We start from the raw sequence: 21582 nt of genomic DNA on the forward strand, positions 1-21582 counted from the left end.
CGTACGTATCCAAAATCTCCTCACTTTGGGACACGTCCACCAAGTGTGGAACATAGTGCCGTCTGTATTACACCCTCTGAAGCACCGGGGGGACGCCCCTGGAACAAAGGTTGCCATCCTTTCTGGGACCATGTACCATCACATCAATACTTTATAATTTGCCTCTATCAAAGAGGTATTAATAAGCGATTTAAATGCGTTCTGTATTTTTTTGCTCCATTCTTCCGTATCTAGATCTGTGGCCAAGTCTTGCTCCCATTTATGCATATAGAACAATTAGAACAATTTTTGGGTAGACAAAGTCAAAATGTTATATATCTGTGATATATGACCAGTGTGCTTATCAAAATTCCTACAGAGGTTTTCCATTGGGGTGAATGTAGTAAGATCGGAGGTGCGATTCAGTGTCGCCAAAAATGTGTTATCTGAGTATAGCGAAATTTGGAAAGTTATATTTCTCATGTAAGGTTGATTTCGATAAAGCACCTTTATGATCACAAAAATCTGCTATACGCATTAAACCTTTGTTGGTCCACCACGAGAAGTTGTGGGGATGGAGACCCGGGGTGAACAGTGCATTTCCGAATAGAGGGGCTAAGGGGGTGTGTTGGGACTTAAACTTATGGGTTGTCAGCAATCTATCTCACAAGTCCAAGGAGAATGACAAGCTCGGGCACATCATTACTGGCCTGTCCTTCGCCTTCATCCACATGAAGTGGCTAATCTCTCTATCAGGGTACAGAGAGGATTCAATTGACATGCAGAGCGGTCTAGGCTGTTTTGTGTGGAATTTGATTAATTGGGACATTTGTGCTGCTTGAAAGTATTTAAGTAAATCGGGCATACCCAGGCCCCCTCTCAGCTTTGGTGTATATAATGTTCGCCTATTCACCCTAGGTCTCCTGTGTCCCCACACATAGTCTAGCAACCTCGTCTGGAATTTCTGTAAGTCTTTCCTTACTATTGCTATTGGAAGAGTCCTAAACAGATATAGTACTTTCGGCAAGACGGTCATTTTAATTGAGCACAGCCTTCCAAACCATGACGGGGGATTATTCGACCATTTTTTGAGGTCCTCTAGTATTTTCCTAAATAGTGGGGGATAATTATGTTTGTACAGAGTTGTAAGGGTGGGAGTAAGGAAGATGCCTAAGTATGGCATTGTCTCCTTCTGCCATTTAAATGGGTAGGATTGTTGCAAGGCTTGAACTATGTGTGTTTGTAGAGAGACGTTAAGCGCCTGAGTTTTAGAGTGATTTACTTTGAGTCCCGAAAATTCTGTGAAGTGTCTCAATACTACCTGTAGATTAGGCAAGGAGGTGACCGGGGAGGAGAGGAGCAACAGGATATCATCCGCGAAAATTGCACATTTGTGTTCACGATCGCCACATCTCACTCCCAATATGTCCTGATAATCACGAATTTTGATGGCCAGTGGCTCCAAGGCTAAAATAAATAATAGGGGAGACAGGGGACATCCCTGCCTGGTCCCTCTGAGTGTATTTAGGTTATGAGATTGATAGCCCTTAACTATAAGATTTGCTGTAGGGTCACTATAGATTGTTTTAAGTTTGGTTAGGAAGTGAGATCCAGACCTATGTTTTCCTAAAATAAAGAAAAGATAGTCCCAGGATAGGGAATCAAATGCTTTGTGTAGGTCTAATGAGACCAATAATGCTCCTCTCCGGCCCTCTCCGTCCCAACCTGAGTTCAAAGCAGAAATTATGTCAATGATGTGTCTAGTTTGGTCTGGGGCTTGTCTATGTGGAAAGAATCCCGTCTGGTCCTGGGTGAATATATTTCGATATGAACGAGTTCATGCGAATAGTTAATATCTTTGTCAGTATTTTGAGGTCGACGTTGATCAACGATATGGGGCGGTAGTTCGCACAGTCTCCATGGTCTTTGTTTGGTTTAGGGATAACATGTATGAAGGCCCTGTATACACGGAGTTATAACGGGGACCCCTTTCTTAGTGAATTATAGAAAGAGCAAAGATGAGGAGCCAGAATTTCTGTGTATTTGCGGTAATAGTGGCCTGAGAATCCGTCTGGACCCGGTTACATCGACGGGTTCAGGGATTTAATAGCTGCCGCTACCTCGTTCACCGTGAACTCTGCCTCCATCGCCTCTGCGTGGTCATTAGACAGTGTTGGGAGTGGTATGTCCCTCAGGAATTCTACTTTAGTTGCGTTAAAGTCCTTAGGGGAGTCATAAAGTTTAGAATAGAATGTATAGAATTCCTGAAGTATAAGTTGAGGGTTTTGTGTCACTTGTCCAGTCTGCAGTCTCAGTTTAGGGAGCACCGGGTTATAAGGCCTGGGGCTGAGTTTTCTCGCTAATAGTCTATTGGGTTTATCTCCCATTGTGTAATAGCGGTGTTTAGCCCATCTAACATATTTTTCTGCTTTGGTAGTGAGGCTCAGGTTTAACGCTGTTCTTGCTATATCAATCTGGTTCCTAAGATCCGTATGTGGGTTAGATTTTTGTTCGCGTGTGAGTCGATGTAGCTCTTCTTCTTCTTGTTGAATTGTTTGTGTTCGTTCCCTCTTGACCTTGGTAGCTAGCTGTATTAATTTGCCACGTATGGTAGCCTTATGGGCTGCCCAAACTATCACTGGGGAAGAGGTCAAGGAGGTGTTTTCTTGAAAATATTGTATGGCTGTTTCAACTTCCTTGGCAAATATAGGATCACTTAATAAGGATTCATTCAATCGCCAAGAAGGCTGTCTTGACTTAGACCATAGATCTGTTAGGCCGACTTGGACTGCAGAATGGTCCGACCATGAAATGGGTACTATTTTAGTCGATGATATGTATGAGAGCAAAGGGGACAGTGTAAACAGGTGGTCGATGCGCGAGTATGTTTTATGTACATGTGAGTAGAATGTGTAGTCACGTTCTGTGGGATGGGCATCCCTCCAAAGATCTATCAGATCGTAACTGTGGAGTAAATGCGCTAAGGTACTGCTTTGTTTAGGGGCATGTTTCAAGGATGTCTTGCGGGGGTCAGACTTATCTAGAATTTGATCGAGAGAGGTGTTGCTGTCTCCACCTAGCATCACATGAACCACTAAGTGGGGCATTATAACTTCAAGCATTACATAGAAAAAGTTTACCTGTCCTACATTGGGAGCGTAGTAAGAAAGAAAGGTGACCACACTATCATTAATCTTACCGGCGACCATAATGTAGCGGCCCCCTCTATCCCTTATCACATTAGTGGGAGTAAAGGGAACCCGTTTAGCAATGAATATAGCTACTCCTCTCTTTTTATCCGGTCCATTAGACAAATAAACCGTCGGATATTTTGCGTTCAGATGCTTTGGGGCTGAAGTTTGTGAAAAGTGTTTCCTGTAAAAACAGGATGTCTGCCCCCATTTTGTGATATTGCTGGAAAGCCTTAGTCCGTTTAATTGGGGAATTCAGGCCCTGTGTGTTGTGCGTCAGTATAGTGTAGGTAGGTTGATTTCTACAGGTCATGGTGGTTCGGGAGGCTGTACTCACGTTTTGGACGTTGCAAAAGGTCTGTCCGGAAGTCTTTAGGATCATCATCTCGGACCTTTACGTGGTGCAGGAGCGCATCCAGGGAATAGGAGGGGTAAAGGGGAGGAAAAAAGACAGAGTTAGAGATATATGAGCACATATAATATAGCATTGTTTTTTGTTGTAATATCAGGTAAAACCCGTAAGTAATAAAAAAAATACTAAAAAGGTATGAAAGAAGAAGAAAAAAGAAATTAATTGAAAAAAAAAAAAAGGGCACCAAAAAGGCACCTGCACACTGCATTGCAGTTTGGCTGCAGGGGTACCAAGCCCCTGTGTGATTGTTGTGAAGTTGTCTCCCCTCTTACAGTGGAGACAAGTTCACTCCTAGTGGCATGTGGTTCACCTCCGGCACCATTTTTCTTTCTCTTTAGGAAGGGGATCCACCCGCCGTAAGGTTGGAAAGAGAAAAAAAAACGAAGCGGTCAACAGGCAATGTCGTCCTCCCCCTCTCCTCTTAAAAGTATTTAGGAAAACTTAGAACATAAGAGACAAGAAAGGATAAAAAAAAGGGGGAGGGGGGAAGGGGGGAAAAGGGGGTAATTCCGCTGGCGGGAGCAGAATTCCCTCCTGGGGAACATAGGCATTATAACTTATAACCTATAACAGTGTCTACTTTTAAGTCTGTGTAGAGCAGGAATGGCAACAGCAGGAACAGTCAGATATGTGTATCTGGGTTTTCAAAGGTTGGTCATTGACCAGCTATAAGGGGCTCGGTTTCAAGAACCGAATTTTAGAGCTGCTTCTTGGGTAGGATTCAGGTGACTGACGGAGATTTCCTAGCTCTGGATCTTCCCTGTTGAGACCACAAGGGGGAAATAGGTCGGCTCTCGTCGATCTGGGCGCTGGTCCCTTGTGGTTCTGATGATAGAAGACCCAAGTCCCGGAGTATAGATTCACTGGACTGGAAGGTAGTGAAGGAATGGGATTTGCCTTTGTAAGAAAATGACAGTCGGAATGGAAACAACCACTGGTATTTAATCTGTCGGTTGATGAGTTGATTGAGAAGCGGCTTCAATGCTCTCCTCTTCTGAATCATTATCTGGGCTATGTCCGCAAAAATCTGGATCGAGTGTCCTGAGATAGTTATGTCCCCGTGGTTTCTGGCCTCTAGCATAATCTTTTCTTTGACACGGTAAAAGTGAGGCTTAACTATCACATCGCGTGGTAGGCCATCCGGTCTAGGGGCTGTCAAGGCCCGATGCACCCTATCCAATTCCAACTGGTGAGGAGAGATGTCCGGTATCGGATGTTTCATTAAGTCATGGATCGATTCTTCCAGGTCTAGTTCTGATTCTGGGAGGCCCCGCACGCGGAAGTTATACCTCCTAGACGTGTTTTCCAAGTCTTTAATTTTTGCGTTTGCTTGGTCTAGTTGGTCCTGCAGGGATGTGATCATTTTGGAGTTTGGGTTCACCCGCTTTACTGTCCCATCCATTTTGGACTCGATTGTGTCCAATCTCTCCCCTATATTCTGAAAGTCATCTTTCATACCCGTGGTGATGATGGAGCATGCTTTAGTTCCTGTTGCAGGAGTGCTGAGAATCTAGCGAGGAGAACTGTGTCTCCTGAATACCCAGTTGCAGGGGCAGGTGGTTGTGAAAAAGTCCCACTGTTTTGGCTCATGGCTATTTCAGCAATTTCAGCCATTTGCCTAACTGTGGAGGTGCCTGGGGAGTCAGTAAATAATAGGGGTCTGTCCGAAGACCCCGACAAGGGGGACATCTGTGGGTGTTCACTCTGTGGGGATGGAGGTACTTCCTGGGATTGGGATGAGAAGGGGTCTCTGTGCACTTCAGCTAGGAAGGTGATTGCTGGGTAGTTTGGCTCCTTCTGCTGTGTCTGGCCTCCCTCACATGATAAGTCTCCCATGTCAGGCACCATCTTAGGCTGGGGGGGCCGCTGCTATGTCTGGGGACTAACCTTCTCTGATGCTGTATGCTTCGGCTGCTGAGTCACCCAGTTCTGGTGATGGGCTTGAGGATTGTGTCCTTCTGTATGTCCCCCTCCTTGCTGCGTTGTGGATTGCTAGGTCCGCCACTGTGCCGAAGCGCCGCCACGTGCTGTGTCTCCCTTCCCCGGCTGCTGCTGGGCCTTAGAAGCGCGGGTTGTCCTAAGTTGCTGCTGAGGTTTGCGGCTGTTGTGCGAGCTTCCCGGCCCTCTCCGCTGCATCGTCTGCTCCCGGGCTCTGGGATATCGGTCGGGTGGCGGTCTGCTCGTCCATTATCGCTCTGTTAGGAGTTTTTTGGCCGGAGGTGTGCAGAGCCAAGTCAGTACATGTCCGACCTCGGCGCTGCGCGCATGCGCACTGGTAGTACAGAGTTTACTACCACTTTAAGGACCAGTAGCAAGCCACTTTGATCTTCCATGGTAATAAATCCCTGCACCCAATAATGTAACTCTCACCTCCAGAATGGCAATAACTTGCATGTGTATAAACCATCAGGGTCTCTCCATGCCTTGGACTGGACACCACCAGACCGCCTGTTCACTAGGGACCCCCTGGGGGAAATAGCAGTGATTCCAGGAAATGTAAAGTGCGGTCCCTTTACATCTCTGTTTTTCATGCAGCCCAGATGTCTTGCACATGTCAACAAAGTCTTACAGAAGACCTTCATTCAAATAGTCAGGTACTGCTTAAAGGAGTTGTAAAGTCAGAAGGTTTTTTTTATCCTAATGCATTCTATGCATTAAGACAAAAAACCTTCTGTGTGCAGCAGCCCCCCACATACTTACCTGAGCCCCGTCTCTGTCCAGCGATGTCCACAAATGTCTCGGCCGTCTGAGACTCTCCCTCCTGCTGTCAAAGTCATCTAGCCAATCAGGAGAGAGAGGGGAGGGGCTGGGCCGCGGCTCCGAGTCTGATTGGACACAGGGAGCTGGGACTTGGCTCAGGTGCCCCCATAGCAAGCTGCTTGCTGTGGGGGCACTTGACAGGAGGGAGGGGCCAGGAGCACAGAAGAGGAACCCGAGAAGGGGAGGATCGGGGCTGCTCTGTGCAAAACCACTGCACAGGACAGGTAAGTATAACATGTTTGTTATTTCTATAGAAATAAAAACGAAACTTTAGAATCACTTTAAAAGGAGAAGTACAGCCAAAGCTCGTTTGGCTGTACTTCTCCTGTGGATTACAGGAGTGCAGACCGTTTTGCACTCCTGTGACCCGTTTTCAGCAGATAGCGGGCTAAAGCCCACTGCTGGCTGATGTCACAGAGCCGGACAAGGCTCGGGAAAGATCACAACCATATGGTCGGGATTCGCATGCCTGGACGGGCACTCGGCTCAGCCTCTCAGCAAGCCACTGAGAGGCTGAGCAGTGACTCCCGCCCCCTCCACAGCCCACAGTCACCAGCTCTCTGCTCAGGGAGCACTGAGAACTGAGCGATCGTCGATGTTTGATTGCTCGGTTCTCAAACTTAGAGCCAGCGGCTGACAGAAGCAGCATCAGACTGATATTGCATCCACCTAGGTAAAGTATGATTGATTAAAAAAAAAAAAAAAATTCACATATTTCTCTTTAAAATACCAGCAACTATTTTAGGCACATCTTTCACAGGTATGTGAGCGTTATTGCCGTTCTGGAAGTGAGAGTTCTGAAAGCACAGAGGTGGCATTAAGTGTATTTATATGAGCACATTATTGGGTGCAGGGATTTATTGTCACAGAAGATCAAAGTTGATTGCTATTGGCCATGGATCTTAAAGAGAGACTGTTTGTTTTCACAATATATTTTTTCACAAACTGTATGTCTTCAAGATTTATAATACTGCATATGAAGGTTTTTGCTTTCATGCATTGTGGTAGAAATACTGTCAACTTCAGTTATTTATACAGTAACGCAGCACTATTTCATCATTTAATTTAAATGACTTATATAGTTTAGGAAAAAAATAGTTTCATTCAAATACTGAGAGATATTAAAGCAAAAAAACATCAAAATTAATTATTGGTATACACACTGTAAATTTCATTTCAAATAAAGGGTCAACATACCAAGCAGCTTATGTGTTACATGTTTAAAGTCTTCTAACGGGAAAGCCTGGTCTACCCCAGTCAGTGCAACTGCTCCATCAACTCCAGATCGAGGACCGTCCCATAATTCACGGCCAGGGTCTCTGCGTGGCACATATAATGTGGCTGTATGAGATGGTAATGCATGTCCTGGCTTAGTCTGCAAAAGTAGGATACTCTCTGGCTCTAGAAACCCACACAAGTAGAGGAAATCATTGTGCTGATGAAATGGAAAGGGAATATCACTTGTCATGTATAGTGTTGGATTTGCCAAAACAATAACAGCATGCTCTGTTAATCCACCAAGGATTTCAGATTCTTTCTGGATAAGAGCCATCAATTTGTTACGACGTAAGGCATATTCTGTTTGTGTCAGTCCAGGTGTGACCTCCCCTATAAAGAAAGAAAACAATAACTAATCTGTTAGCATCAGGTACTAGTAAATACATTTTATACAGCCTTACATGTTCTCACCTATTACAAAATATAAATATATAAAATATTTTGCGACCTAAAAGATACAACTATGGCTTGCACTCATAGTTACATAGTAGGTGAGGTTGAAAAAAAGACACTAGTCCATCAAGTCCAACCTATGTGTGTGATTATATGTCAGTATTACATTGTATATCCCTGTATGTTGCAGTCGTTCATTATCTAATAGTTTTTTGAAACTATCGATGCTCCCCGCTGAGACCACCACCTGTGGAAGGGAATTCCACATCCTTGCCGCTCTTACAGTAAAGAACCCTCTATGTAGTTTAATGTAAACCACTTTTCCTCTAATTTTATTGAGTGGCCACATGTCTTGTTACACTCCCTTCCGCAAAAAGTTTTATCCCTATTGTGGGGTCACCAGTATGGTATTTGTAAATTGAAATCATATCCCCTCTCAAGCGTCTCTTCTCCAAAGGGAATAAGTTCAGTTCTCGTAACCTTTCCTCATAACTAACATCCTCCAGATCCTTTATTAGCTTTGTTGCCCTTCTTTGTACTCGCTCCATTTCCAGTACATCCTTCCTGAGGACTGGTGCCCAGAACCGGACAGCATACTCTAGGTGTGTCCGGACCAGAGCCTTGTAGAGCGGAAGAATTATCGTTTTATATCTGGAGTTGATCCCCTTTTAAATGCATGCCAATATTCTGTTTGCTTTGTTAGCAGCAGCTTGGCATTGCATGCCGTTGCTGAGCCTATCATCTACTAGGATCCCCAGGTCCTTTTCCATCCTAGATTCCCCCAGAGGTTCTCCCCCCAGCGTATAGATTGCATTCACATTTTTGCCACCCAAATGCATTGTTTTACATTTTAAACCTCATTTGCCATGTAGTTGCCCACCCCATTGATTTGTTCAGATCTTTTTGCAAGGCTTCCACATCCTGTGGAGAAGTTATAGCCTTTCTTAGCTTAGTATAGTCCGCAAATACAGAGATTGAATTGTTTACCCCATCCTCCAAGTCATTTATGAACAAATTCAATAGGATTGGTCCCAGAACAGAACCCTGGGGGACCCCACTACCCACCCCTGACATTTCCGAGTACTCCCAATTTATCACCACCCTCTGAACTCGCCCTTGTAGCCACTTTTCAATCCATGTACTCACCCTATGGTCCATGCCAACGGACCTTATTTTGTACAGTAAACATTTATGGGGAACGGTGTCAAATGCTTTTGCAAAATCCAGATACACCGCGTCTACGGGCCTTCCTTTATTTAGGTGGCAACTCACCTCCTCATAGAAGCTTAATAGATTGGTTTAGCAAGAACAATTCTTCATGATTCCATGCTGATTACTGCTAATGATACTGTTCTTATTACTAAAATCATGTCTATAGTCCCTTATCATCCCCTCCAAGAGTTGCATACTATTGATGTTAGGCTAGCTGGTCTGTAATTCCCAGGGATGTATTTTGGGCCCTTTTTAAATATTGGTGCTACATTGGCTGTTCTCCATTCACTGGTACCATTCCAGTCAGGAGACTGTCAGTAAAAATTAGGAACAACGGTCTGGCAATTACTTGACTGAGTTCCCTAAATACCCTCGGGTGCAAGCCATCTGGTCCCGATGATATTATCATCATGTAAAAATGTTGGAATTCTGCATCACTTTACAGAGAAAACTGTAATTAAATAATATGGAAGGAAGTTATGATAGGGCACTGCCAACTTGAATGGGCAATATCTTTACTTGGAAAATTTTTAAGGGCAACTGTCCACTTTGTATGATTTGCCCCTTACGGTATGCCTCCAACCGCTTGAGTGGAGCCTACCGGGTCCAATATTTATCTCTACACTGAGTGGCCATGCCCAGAGTTGCACAACCTTTCTTTTCAAAATGTCCACACAGTGTCCTTTCCATCCTGTGCATGTGCTTCAGGGCCCTATTTATTCTTATGAGGAGCTACTCATAGTGGCCTCCAGCAGTCCTCTGGAAGCAGGGTGCCTTCTACAAAGAACCAAAGTGGTTAATTTGAACTAGGGACCACGCTGGACTAATTGGTTTAAGTATAGCCTGTATTAGGTGGTTCTGTAAATAACTCGTGATATATGATATGTGACTACCTTTTGGGGGACTGGGCTGCTACGACTCTGATTTCACTTCAGTAAGGCTGGGTTCACACTATTGCAAATTGGATGCGGGTTTCCCTGCATTCAATTCCCATGTCAGGAGATTGTTACTGGCTCTCTATGAAGCTGGGTCACACATCTCCAGGGGGACTCTGGAGCGAACTGCACAGGAGACCTGTGTGTCTTCTGGTCTATTTCAGGTCCAAATTCAGCCAAAAATTCGGACTGAAATCGGACCTGAAACGGGGAACAGGGATGCACCGGACCCCTGCTGTGAGCCGCTCTGTGCTGCAGGAGATATTTGGAGCATTCCTTTCTTCCCATCCAAATATCTCTATTACAAAGGCCCAAAGGCAGGAAAAAAGATGGACTCAGTATTAGGAATACAGGCTGTGGCTTTCAAATAGGCCTGAGAGCACTGCCCATGCTATCACAAGGGATGTTGTTCGTCACTTGTGATACATAAATATAAAAAAATGTTGCGCTTAGTGTAAAACCATGTGCCCGGAGTTACACCTACTAAACATCCGAATACTAGATGGTAAAAAAAAATGTATATACGTATATAATACATGCGCATCCACACAGCAAAGTAACCTTAACACATGTGCAAATACAAATAAAACCAAAACACCATAGATTGTGCAATCAAAGTGTCCAATAGTCATAAATCATTTATCAAACATTTTTCAAATAGTGAGTCCATACATTGAATGTCCCAATAAAGAAAACTCCAACCATACATCGAAGGAAGTGAATAAACCTTTAAATGAATAAATGATCACCTTGTGCCTTCCATTGCACGCACTCAATAGCCTCTTACCAGATCACATTGATCCCTTGTACAGTAATAAAGAGATCAATACAGCATGTTAAAGATAAGCCACTCCAGGAGCTTGGCAGAATTCCACAGCACGCTGCCCGCTTTTAAATTCCAATAGTTTCCAAAAAGGGTCAGCACACCTGGCCAGACATCACCTTGACTTCCTTCTCACCTGTCACCCCTTTGCATTGCGCTTCATCCTCTGTGTGTTATCTTTAAACATTGAAAAGAATTTGTAACTGATGGACTTTGTAGTCTACCCTTGTTATGCCTACAAAGTCTATCAGTTACAAATTCTTTTCAATTATCTAAACTTATCGGGACGTGGCATTAACTACCAGTGTACCGTATCCACAGTACCACTCTGTGCTGATACGAAACTATTTTTCAAGTATTATCTTTAAACATACATCCCGTGACTCGCTTTCTTGTCTCCACAAAATAGCGGATATGGAGAAACTCATCGCAGTGACACAGGACAAGCCCTCCAGATTTACAAATACATGGGCTTGTTGGACCTGCTTCCAAACCACATCAGAATACCGCAGACTTATGGGAGACCCTTATGCCACATACACACGAGTGGACTTTCTGGCAGACTTGGTCCAGCGGACTTTTTTTTTCCCAGAAGTCAGACGGACCTAGAAATAAAACATGTTTCAAATCTTTCCGATGGACTCAAGTCTGGTCGAAAAATCCGCTCGTCTGTATGATATTCCGGACGGACTAAAACAGACGCCAGGGCTAGGGCTAATGGCTATCAACTTCCTTATTTTAGTCCGGTCGTACGTCATCACGTACGAATCCATCGGACTTTGGTGTGATCGTGTGTAGGCAAGCCCGTTAATTCGGAAAGTCCGTTGGAAGTCCGTCGAAAGTCCGTCGAAAGTCCGTCGGACCAGTCCGGTCGAAAGAGTCCGCTCGTGTATACGCGGCATTAGTGACGGACTCCTTAACAAAGATCACTCGGCTCCAAGGATATTAGACTACCCACCTACCACTACTGAGTTTCTCTGAGCATTAATAACAGCACTCCTATAGGGGGGAGGGAGGAGAAGCAGCACAAGGTTATCAGGTTATTGATGCATCTTACATAAGGTGCCCTTCTTCTTCCCCCCTCTCATCTCTCCCCCTGGCCCTACAGCCCCAATTTAGTCAGTTCCACTGTTCTGCCCCCCAATCTCTTCCTTGCCTCCCTCTCTCCCTTCTCACCCCTTATTTTATTTTCCTTTTTCCCCAGCCTTTCTTACTCTAATTTTCCCCCCAACCCTTCCTTCCCTTCTCTTACCGCCTTCATGACGTCTGTTCCCAAGCTACTATCTTCTGAGTTTCTCACCACCCTCTCTTGCTACCAATCCCCCCCTTTTTTAGCCAACTGATCCCTCCCGCGAAGCTTGGCGGTTATATATTTTCTTCCTCTCCCCTTCAACATGTACTCCGCCAAACCACTTCATGTTGCATTATCCTTTTGCCTGAACATGGCCTTGTCCATCAGGATCCCGACTCACTACAGGACACTATTCTCTCAGTTAACCCCCTCCTCATGGTGGAGCGTTAGTTTTACAACTGTGTGGGTAACGTTTGTCACTTACCTAGTTATTTCGCAAGTACCTCTTGGCACACAAACTGTTCCGATTTTTGATGTGCTGTAATGAACATTTTTTATGGGAATGCTTACAATATGCATGTGTCAGGTTTACTTCCTATGTTGCATGTTATGGCCTTCTGGGCCTCCCATTTCTCTATCCTTTACGTAATTGTTTTGCCTCAATAAAATTCTATGTAAAAAATAAATAAATAAATACCTCCGGGCCTCAGGCCTCTATGGATAATTTAATGTACCCTAGTTTGTCACCATTCCATGTGTGCAATTTTAAAGTGTGACATGTTAGCTATCTATTTACTCAGCATAACATCATCCTTTACAATTTACCCAAAAAATGGGTATTATGTTGTGCTTGTGGGAAGTAAAATTCATTAAAGTGTATTTTTTCCTGAAAATTAGCATTTGATAAACCACCTATTCAAAATTAGATCATTTAGGTATAGTAACAGAGATACGAAGAAGGTGTATTTTAACTGGTTCCCGTCCGGCCTTTGGCAAGATGACAGCGGGAACCTTTCATTAATCCAGGTGGATGTCATATGACATCCTCCCGTATCGGACAGTGCAGTGGGGCAATCTGTCACAGGCTGCGTCCACCTGTATCATGAGACCGCTGTAACCAAATACAGCAGGTCACATGACCGTTGTAAATAATGGATGGATTCCTTTCAAGCCATCCATTGTATACAATTGTGTTGCTATCTGTGATTGGTCAGTGTGATCACATGGTACAGACTGGACCAATCACACTGCACTGTACTGTAGTAACTCACTGCTTTATGCAAACAAAGTGTAAAATATATACACTGATCACTTCCTCAGAGTAGTACAATGTTACTGTGGTAACATTATATTGCTCTGGTCAAAGTTTGTGGGAAAAAAACCATAAATAAAAAAAAAAATATATAATAAAAAAAGTGAACAATTTTTTTTTATATATTTTTTTTTTCGTACTGTCACCATTCAGTGTCCCTAATCATCGCCACATCCATTATATTATGCAGATGTACTGCACTGGTGCTTGTACGTAAAAAAAAAAAAAAAAAAAAAAAAAAAAAAGACATAAAATGATAACTTTAAAAAACTCGCCATGCCTCTTTCTTTCCTGTTTTTTTTTCAGTTCACAGGTGAGGATGGTTACATTTAATAGCCATTCAAACCCCTTTGTGTTAACTTGTGTGCATGTTATCAGGCTAAAATCACCAGGGTATGGTAAACTTTTGATCAGGGTCATTTGGGTAGTTTCTGTTGCCATTATGATTTAAAAAGAGTAAACACAGTTGATTGATAATAAATGGCTTCAGCCAAACACTAACCATGAGTGAAAGAAAGGTTTTGTGCTATCATTCATATTCTCTGAAAAATGGCCAAGAAATCATAAATTTTGCCAGGGTATGTAAACTTATGAGCACAACTGTATATAATGCGTAAGAGAACATTACCCAAGCGGACAAAAATAATGATCTGAGGCCTTTGCATATAGCTGTGCAGAGGCAGGTGACTTGAAGAAGATAATCCAGGGCCGCCATTAGCTGTATTTATATCCTCTCCTGCACTGTCTTTCCGTCATCAGCTCAGGCAGTGGGAGATCTCATCACATATCACACACCAGTGTGCAAGATAATGTCATCACATCACATAAGCCCGGTGGAGGCCAGTGATGTGACCGCTGCAAGTGTGACCACACTACTACATACTGGTAAACTTTTACTTTACATTGAATTGTAATGCCTTATATTACCTCCAGTCTATCATCCCCCAGCTTCTCTGGGTTCAGATGCTTATCTTCCTTACACAGAGCCCTTAAAGTGCTTATAAACCCTGGCGGCTGGACTCCATTGGTCAGGGGGGGGGTGGCAGATGGACTTTTCCACGGAACCCCCGTCGCTCCAGACCACACCATACTCACCCCCCCGGTTGCCAGCTCACTCACCCTGTCCTGACAGGTGGAGGCGGCGGCATCCCCCCTCATTCTCCTCGGCTGTACGTCTCCTCCCTCGTCCTCCTCCTCCATCCTCCTCATAGGCCAATAGGATGGCTTCTCCTTTCGGCCAATCGGCAAACGGGTCTCACAACCCGCTTCCTGATTGGCGGGGAGGACATTCAGTGTGAAAATAGCAAATTTTCATTCGCTATTGTCACACAACTGGGTAAGCTCAGAGCGCAGTGCTCTGCTCCCCGAGCCCACCCTTTTTTAAAGCCTGTTAGAGCCACTGGCTCTAATCTCGTGCTTCAAAAAAAACACCCCCCAATGGAATCCATGCATCCAGCGCCCTCCATGTAGATTGGGGGGATGGACGCATGGATGGGGGGGGGGCACCCGTGTGCTTCTAATGAATGGCCCGACACTGATTGTAAAAATAGGATTTTTTTTTTTAAATAACAAAACATGTCATACTTTACTGCTCTGTGCAAAGGTTTTGCACAGAGCAGCCCCCATCTTCCACTACTATGGTCCCCCAGCCAGCACTTTTGGCTCCTCCTGCCTTCAGAGTACCCCTATTGCAAGCTGCAAAGTATAGTATAGAGTGCCCCTATAGCAAGGTAAAAAAAAAACAGGACTACTTGCCCCATGAGGCATTGCTCACTTACTGACATGTATGGACAGTGTGCTGAGCTGTATGTGTACTGCACTATATTTTCTGATATGTAAACAAATAATGCATTCTGTAATTGTCTGACCAACTAATCAATAATGAAAATAGTTAAGAACTATTTTCATGATCGATTATGTCGATTAGTTGTTTCAGCCCCAATGGATAGCATATTAAAGTGATGTTAAAGGCTATTTTTCTTTTTTATTTGAAATAAAAAAAGAGGTTATACTTACCTGTTCTGTTGCAGAAAGAGGTTTCCTTACCTCCTCTTCTGGAAGTCCCCCACCAGTGCTGTCCGCTTCTCCCTGCTTTAGATGCCTCGGGCTATGGAGGCACTCATGTGGGGGCGCTCCCAAGCAGGTCTGTGTGCATCCATAGACACACACAGCGCTGGTAAGTCACGTCCCCACTCCCTCCTCACGGAAATTTGATTGATAGCAGCAGAAGCCTATGGCTTTGCTGCCCTTAGTGTCTCCTCTGCGACCAGGAAGAGAGGAGAGCGGTGCTGCAGTTGGGGAAGGGCTGGAGTGGTGAGAGGAGGCAGGTAAGTGTTTAAGGTTTGGGGGAGGGGGAACAGTTGGTGAAGCATTTTTTACCTTAATGCAGGGAATGTATTATGGTAAAAAAAACAGTTTGACTTGAAAAATTCCAGTTTTACAAAAATCCTTCCTTCAAGAAGGGTTTATATAGCAGAGAATCATTAAGGCCAGAATCAGTAAGTCTAATGTGCTTTCCTCTGTAATAGAAAAATCCCCTTCCCTAAGGTTAGGGCATATATGATGTATTGTCATAAAGATGATTGCTGATGGATCAAAGTTATGTTTCAAACCAATGTGCCTGCAAAAGAGAGTCAAAACCCGATCACTTTCTATTGCATACAGATGGTCGTAGATCTGCTTTCTAGATTGATGCTTAGTTTTGCTGCTGTAGAAAGCCCCACATCAGCAAGACATCCTATATATCACTCCACGTTGACCAATCTGGTAGAGTGACCATCTCACCCTTACTGTTCCACCTGCATTGGGAACAAGCACTGCAACAAAAGGTGCCTCTGAACCTATTAGGATTGCACTCACCTTCCAATTTGAATCACAAATAGCTCTGGATCGCCTAAAGCTATTTGCCGATTATTTCTTATATATGTATAAAACAGGTATGTTGTAATGTTGGGTCCTTGGATAGAAAATACCAGTATTTGCTCAAAATGTTTTGTACCTCCTGATAACAGCATGTATACTGTGTAAATAAATTTGTTGTTGGCATTTGTTTGAGGCATCTTGCTACCAAATAGCAACAGATATCTATCTTCTAAACATGCCTTCTGATGCTTTCTTTAAACGTTTTCATACGGTGAAATTTTCATGTTGCATTCCGCAGAAGAGAAGAGTGTTGCTCAAACAGTATGCACCTATTAAGTTTTTGTAACCATTCTGTCATAGTAGGTGGTGACGCAAAGACCCAGTTGATAGCTAGGCGTCTGCGTGCAACAAACCGTGACCTAAAGACTGGGATTTAAACTTATCCAAAGAAGGAAAGCTCCCCAAAATACAGGCAATAGGGTCGCTATTCCAAGAGATGGAATTTTTGTAAATATTTTATTATATCTTTTCATGTGACAACACTGAGGCTCGGTTCACACTAGGACGACTTGGGATCCGACTTGTAAGCCCTCAAGTCGCCCCAAGTCGCCCCAGAAAGAGATTCACATTACAGTGAATGGGAGCGTCTTAATAGACACTACTGAAGTCGCTCCGACTTCAGAGCGTACTCCCTGTACTACTTGGATCCGACTTGGTAGGCGACCTGTACCATAGAAATCAATGGAAGTCGCCTCCAAGTCGGATCTCTCTCTACAGTCAAGCGACTTTGCAGGGAAAAAATTTAGTTTGCCCAGGCAAACCCCTCCCTCCCAGAGAGCTGATTATCCTGTGATTGGCCACAGCCAAAGTCGCCTGTCCTGGAGGCGACTGGAAAGTCGCGTTGTAATTTGCTTAAAGTCGCGCTGAAGTCGCGCTGAAGTCGCGTTGAAGTCGCCATACAAAGTCGCGCTGAAATCGTGTTGCCCCTGTGTGAACCGAGCCTGAAGAAATGACACTTTGCTACAATGTAAAGTAGTGAGTGTACAGCTTGTATAACAGTGTCAATTTGCGGTCCCCTCAAAATAGCTCAACACCCAGCCTTTAATGTGTAAACCTCTGTCAAAAAAAGTGAGTACACCCCTAAATGAAGATGTCGCTATTCCAGGAGATACCCATCACATTATTAACAAACAGTGGCTATAATGTCAGACCAGTAGCTTTAAAGTTTAGGGCATCACCGTAAGAGGTGTATAAGAAAGTGATCAGAAAGTCCATAAGAGACGGATTAGAAAGCAATCAGAAAGTATCTTCAACTTCATCACGAGAAAGTAGAAAGAAAAATTCTGTCAAATTTGTTTTGACTGGAAATTAATCTATGTTCCCTGTTTTCCCATGCTCCCTGTTATTCCTGACACTGTTGAGGCCTACATATTTTTTTTAGGGACTGCTCCTAAGAATGAGAATTCCCAAAGTGTGGTGCTTGAACTTGCTTACAACTTGAAATAGAATTCCCCATGGACACAGTTTAAATTAGTGCTAGGAATGGTGTCGTTTTTAATTAACTTTAAGTGCTGGATTTATTTATTCCATGGATGTTATAGGACTATAGCCCTTGTGAGGCAGGAATGATTTGCAGCCATTTTATGTCCCCTGTAGTGTCCAGGCGATAACACATCTAAGGGATATATAAGGGATTTTAACATAAATAAACAGGATTACGCTATTTGCTGTCATTCTTGTGTTTTATGGTATATTTGGAGCCCCTTTGCCAGTGGACCTTGCTGATGATGAAGACTCAGTAGTTAAGTGGATGATGAACACATTTACTCAGTGCTTTCCTAATAGATGCTTCTGGTGAGTTTGACCCCCTGGGGTAGTGTGCATCACGAGGTGGAATACGTTTATTTGCTCTCTGGTGAAAGGTGCACGCTAGGACATCAGTGATTCTACACCTGTAAAAAGCCTTTGAACTGTCCTCACTATCACCTACTACATAGAGACTTTCCACTGTGACTTTGGCCACAAGTTCTGATATTTTTGATCATTTTCAATTTTAGCGCTGTTTTTAGTGTTTTAATGATCCAGTGATCTGACTGTTTGATTTTAATACTACTGTGTATATGCTATTTTTCTTTTTAAACAGCTGCTCATTACCTTTTTAATATTTTGAGTATCATATTTTAGAGTTTTTATTTTCAGTTTATTTACTGCACATAAAACCTTAGGGATTGATCTGGCGCTGAGTGGGTGTGTTGCAGGCCGTATTATACAACCCTTTTCTGATTATCTACGCTTTAGTTGTGTATTTTTGATGTTATCCCTAGATATTCTATTCATAGGTCTTTTGGGGAAGCAGATTGTAGTTTACCTGAGAAATGTGTCAAGAGGCTACCACCGTCCACTTAAGAGCAGTTCTTATTGAATATACAGTATCTCACAGAAGTGAATACACCCCTCTCATTTTTGTAAATATTATATCTTTTCATGTGACAACACTGAAGAGATGACACTTTGCTACAATGTAAAGTAGTGCGTGTACATCTTGTATTTTTTATTTTTTTTTTATTCTTTTTTGTTTTTCATATTGCAAAAATTAAAAGCATACAACATCATGAGTTAACATATAATATCGCATAATGCGAGAACATTATTGTTATTCTATATTCCCTCTCCCTCCCCCCTTCCCGACCTGATCCCACCCCCCTACCACACATCACCCAATCATCTATACATGTCTTCGTGTCTATTGTCTGTCTATATAGCCAAAGAGAAAGAGGAAATCCTCTCCATGGACAGATAAAAGATATAGGCAAGAGACCACAGAAAAGAGAAAAAGGCGGAGCCGGGGCATGGTGGTGAGCGAGAGAAAATTCTCCTCAGCTCACCCCCATCCCCTCATACGGGACACCCCATCTCCTCCAGCTAAGGTCTCCACATTTTCTCAAACTTTCTGAGGTTGTCTTGTCTAATATACATCACTCTCTCGCTCCAAACCATTGAATTAATGGTTTCAATCCAATCCTCCACAGTCGGGGGGGGTTTTGAGCCTGCCATTTCTGTGCAATTAATTTTCTCGCTTGGAACAGGCATCTCAACACTACTACGGTGGTACCGGGCAGGACTCTATCTTCCTCCAAGCTCCCTAATAGGCAAGTATTGGCCTCAGGTTCTAATGAGCTTCTACAGATTTTATTTATCCTAACAATTATCTCCACCCAATATCTAAAAAGCTTTGGACACTTCCACACCATGTGGATAAGGTCTCCTGTCGCCTTACACCTGGGGCACTCATCATTTTGTTTCCATCCAAGTTTAAACATTTTTTGGGGGGTTATAGTAGACTCTGTGAATTAGGAACAGGTGAGAAACTTTCTGTGAAGGGGAAATCGAGACCAGGGCTCCTTGTTCTAAAATCTTATCCCATTGTATCATAGTTATTGTCCCTACGTCTCTCTCCCATCCCTCTCTACTCTTAAAAAGTCCCAACCCACTTATAATTCTATCGCCCAGACTAGCATACAACTTGGAAATTAGACCTTTAGTTGAGGCTGAATTAATAATTTTTAGGAGTACGGGGATCTGGGTCCATGCTATATTTTGAGACCTGAACTGTACTTGAATGGTGTGCCTAATCTGCAGGTATTTATAGAACGCCTTGTTTGATATGTTAAATTCCCATCTTAGATCTAAAAATGACTTCATGAGGTTACCCTCATATAACTGAATTAAACGGCTAATGCCCTGCTTTTCTCATTCCCTGGGTCTCTCAATACCCCTTATTTTGGCCAAGTTTTTGTTATGCCATAAAGAGGTATATTCTGTTACCCCATTGTACCCCATTAGTGCCTTCGTTACCTGACACATTTTACTAACTAGTTTTATCGTCGGGCATCTGTGAATAAAAGAGTCTGCCTCTAGTGCCTCCTCTAGTGTATTGTGTGGGACCCCCATTATCATCATTCTATTATTAGAGTTCCCACCACCTAGGGTTCCACAGCCCACTAGGTGTTGCAGCTGGGATGACAAAAAATATAATCTCGGATGCGGAATCGCCATACCACCTCCTTTAATCGGTAATTGCAAAGTTTGAAAGCTAATCCTAGATTGGCCCTTTTTCAAGATGAATTCCCTAAAAAGGGATTCTTTTTTCTTAAACCACTTCTGGCCTATCCAGGTCGGAGAATTGTGAAGCAGATATAATATCTGTGGAAGCAGATATAATATCTGTGGTAGCCAAATCATCTTTATCAAATTACAACGCCCTGCAACAGATAGGGGAAATCAGCACCAAATGTCTCCCTTTTGTTTTAATTTCAATAGCAATGGGGCTAAATTATTGTCAACATACTGATTTATATCGCTCGTAATCCAAACACAAAGATATTTTAACTTGGCCACTACTTTCAGGTAGGGAGTTCCCAGTAGTATCTGATCGTCACGTGGGTCAATCGGTAACAAAGCCGACTTATCCCAATTGATGACCAGACCGCAAAGTCGTCCGAACGCACCAACCATTTGTATCACTGAATTTAATGAGGTTTCAGCATCCCCAAGGAAAAACAGGACATCACCTGTGAACAGTGCTATCCTGTCCTCTTCTAACTGGCCCTGGAACCCCTGTATGTCTAGCCTTGATCTAGTTATAATTGCTAGAGGTTCCATTGCAAGGGCGAACAATAGGGGAGACGGGGGCAACCAGTCTCGTCCCTCTCTCCAGCTGGAACACTTCTGAATGAGGGGACAACAAATTTACACTGTTATACAAACTGTACACTCACTACTTTACATTGTAGCAAAATGTCATTCCTTCAGTGTTGTCACATGAAAAGATATAAAAAAAATATTTAACAAATGTGAGGGGTGTACTCACTTTTGTGAGATACTGTATCTATAGTTTAGCAATAGCTGGGAAAGGGAAATGATATTAAGGTATATGTGTTTTTGTTTCTGTATTAGCCTGGAGAGCCTGCACATCATTTTATATAGTGATGCTTTTATACATCTATATGTGTATACGAGAATTTTTAATGACCGTGCTTTTAGGTGACGAGATTAATTCTGACACCTAAAAAGTCCCGTAGAATATGTGTTTATTGGTAAATTGATTTCCAGTATGGTCTTATGGGGTGTTTGGAGGCCACACAGTATAAGGAGTCTAGGCACTCTTTGTTGCTAGGAAAAAATATCTCAAAAAATGTTTTTTTTCCATAGAAAGTGTAAAATATAGTCCAAGATCTGCCAACAAAAGGGTTAATCTGTTCTAGCTATATTAATTTAAGGGCTTGTTCACACTGTCCTGGACAACTGCACACTAAACCGCAGCGGCTTAGTGTGCGTCACCTGTCAGTTCTAG

At 43.2% G+C, this 21582-nt stretch overlaps 1 protein-coding gene across 3 annotated transcripts in view; it reads right to left on the minus strand.

The window, feature by feature from the left end:
* The window catches only part of XPNPEP3 (X-prolyl aminopeptidase 3), a 349111-nt gene that overhangs the window by 243070 nt on the left and 84459 nt on the right, over window positions 1–21582 (minus strand). For all 3 annotated transcript variants that reach the window (XM_073592756.1, XM_073592755.1, XM_073592757.1), the window contains one exon: window positions 7540–7950. In XM_073592756.1, the coding sequence (XP_073448857.1) occupies window positions 7540–7950 (411 nt within the window). The remainder of the gene's footprint in view (window positions 1–7539; window positions 7951–21582) is intronic.

The sequence above is a fragment of the Aquarana catesbeiana genome, linkage group LG07 (assembly GCF_042186555.1).
Source record: "Aquarana catesbeiana isolate 2022-GZ linkage group LG07, ASM4218655v1, whole genome shotgun sequence".
NCBI classification, from domain to species: domain Eukaryota; kingdom Metazoa; phylum Chordata; class Amphibia; order Anura; family Ranidae; genus Aquarana; species Aquarana catesbeiana.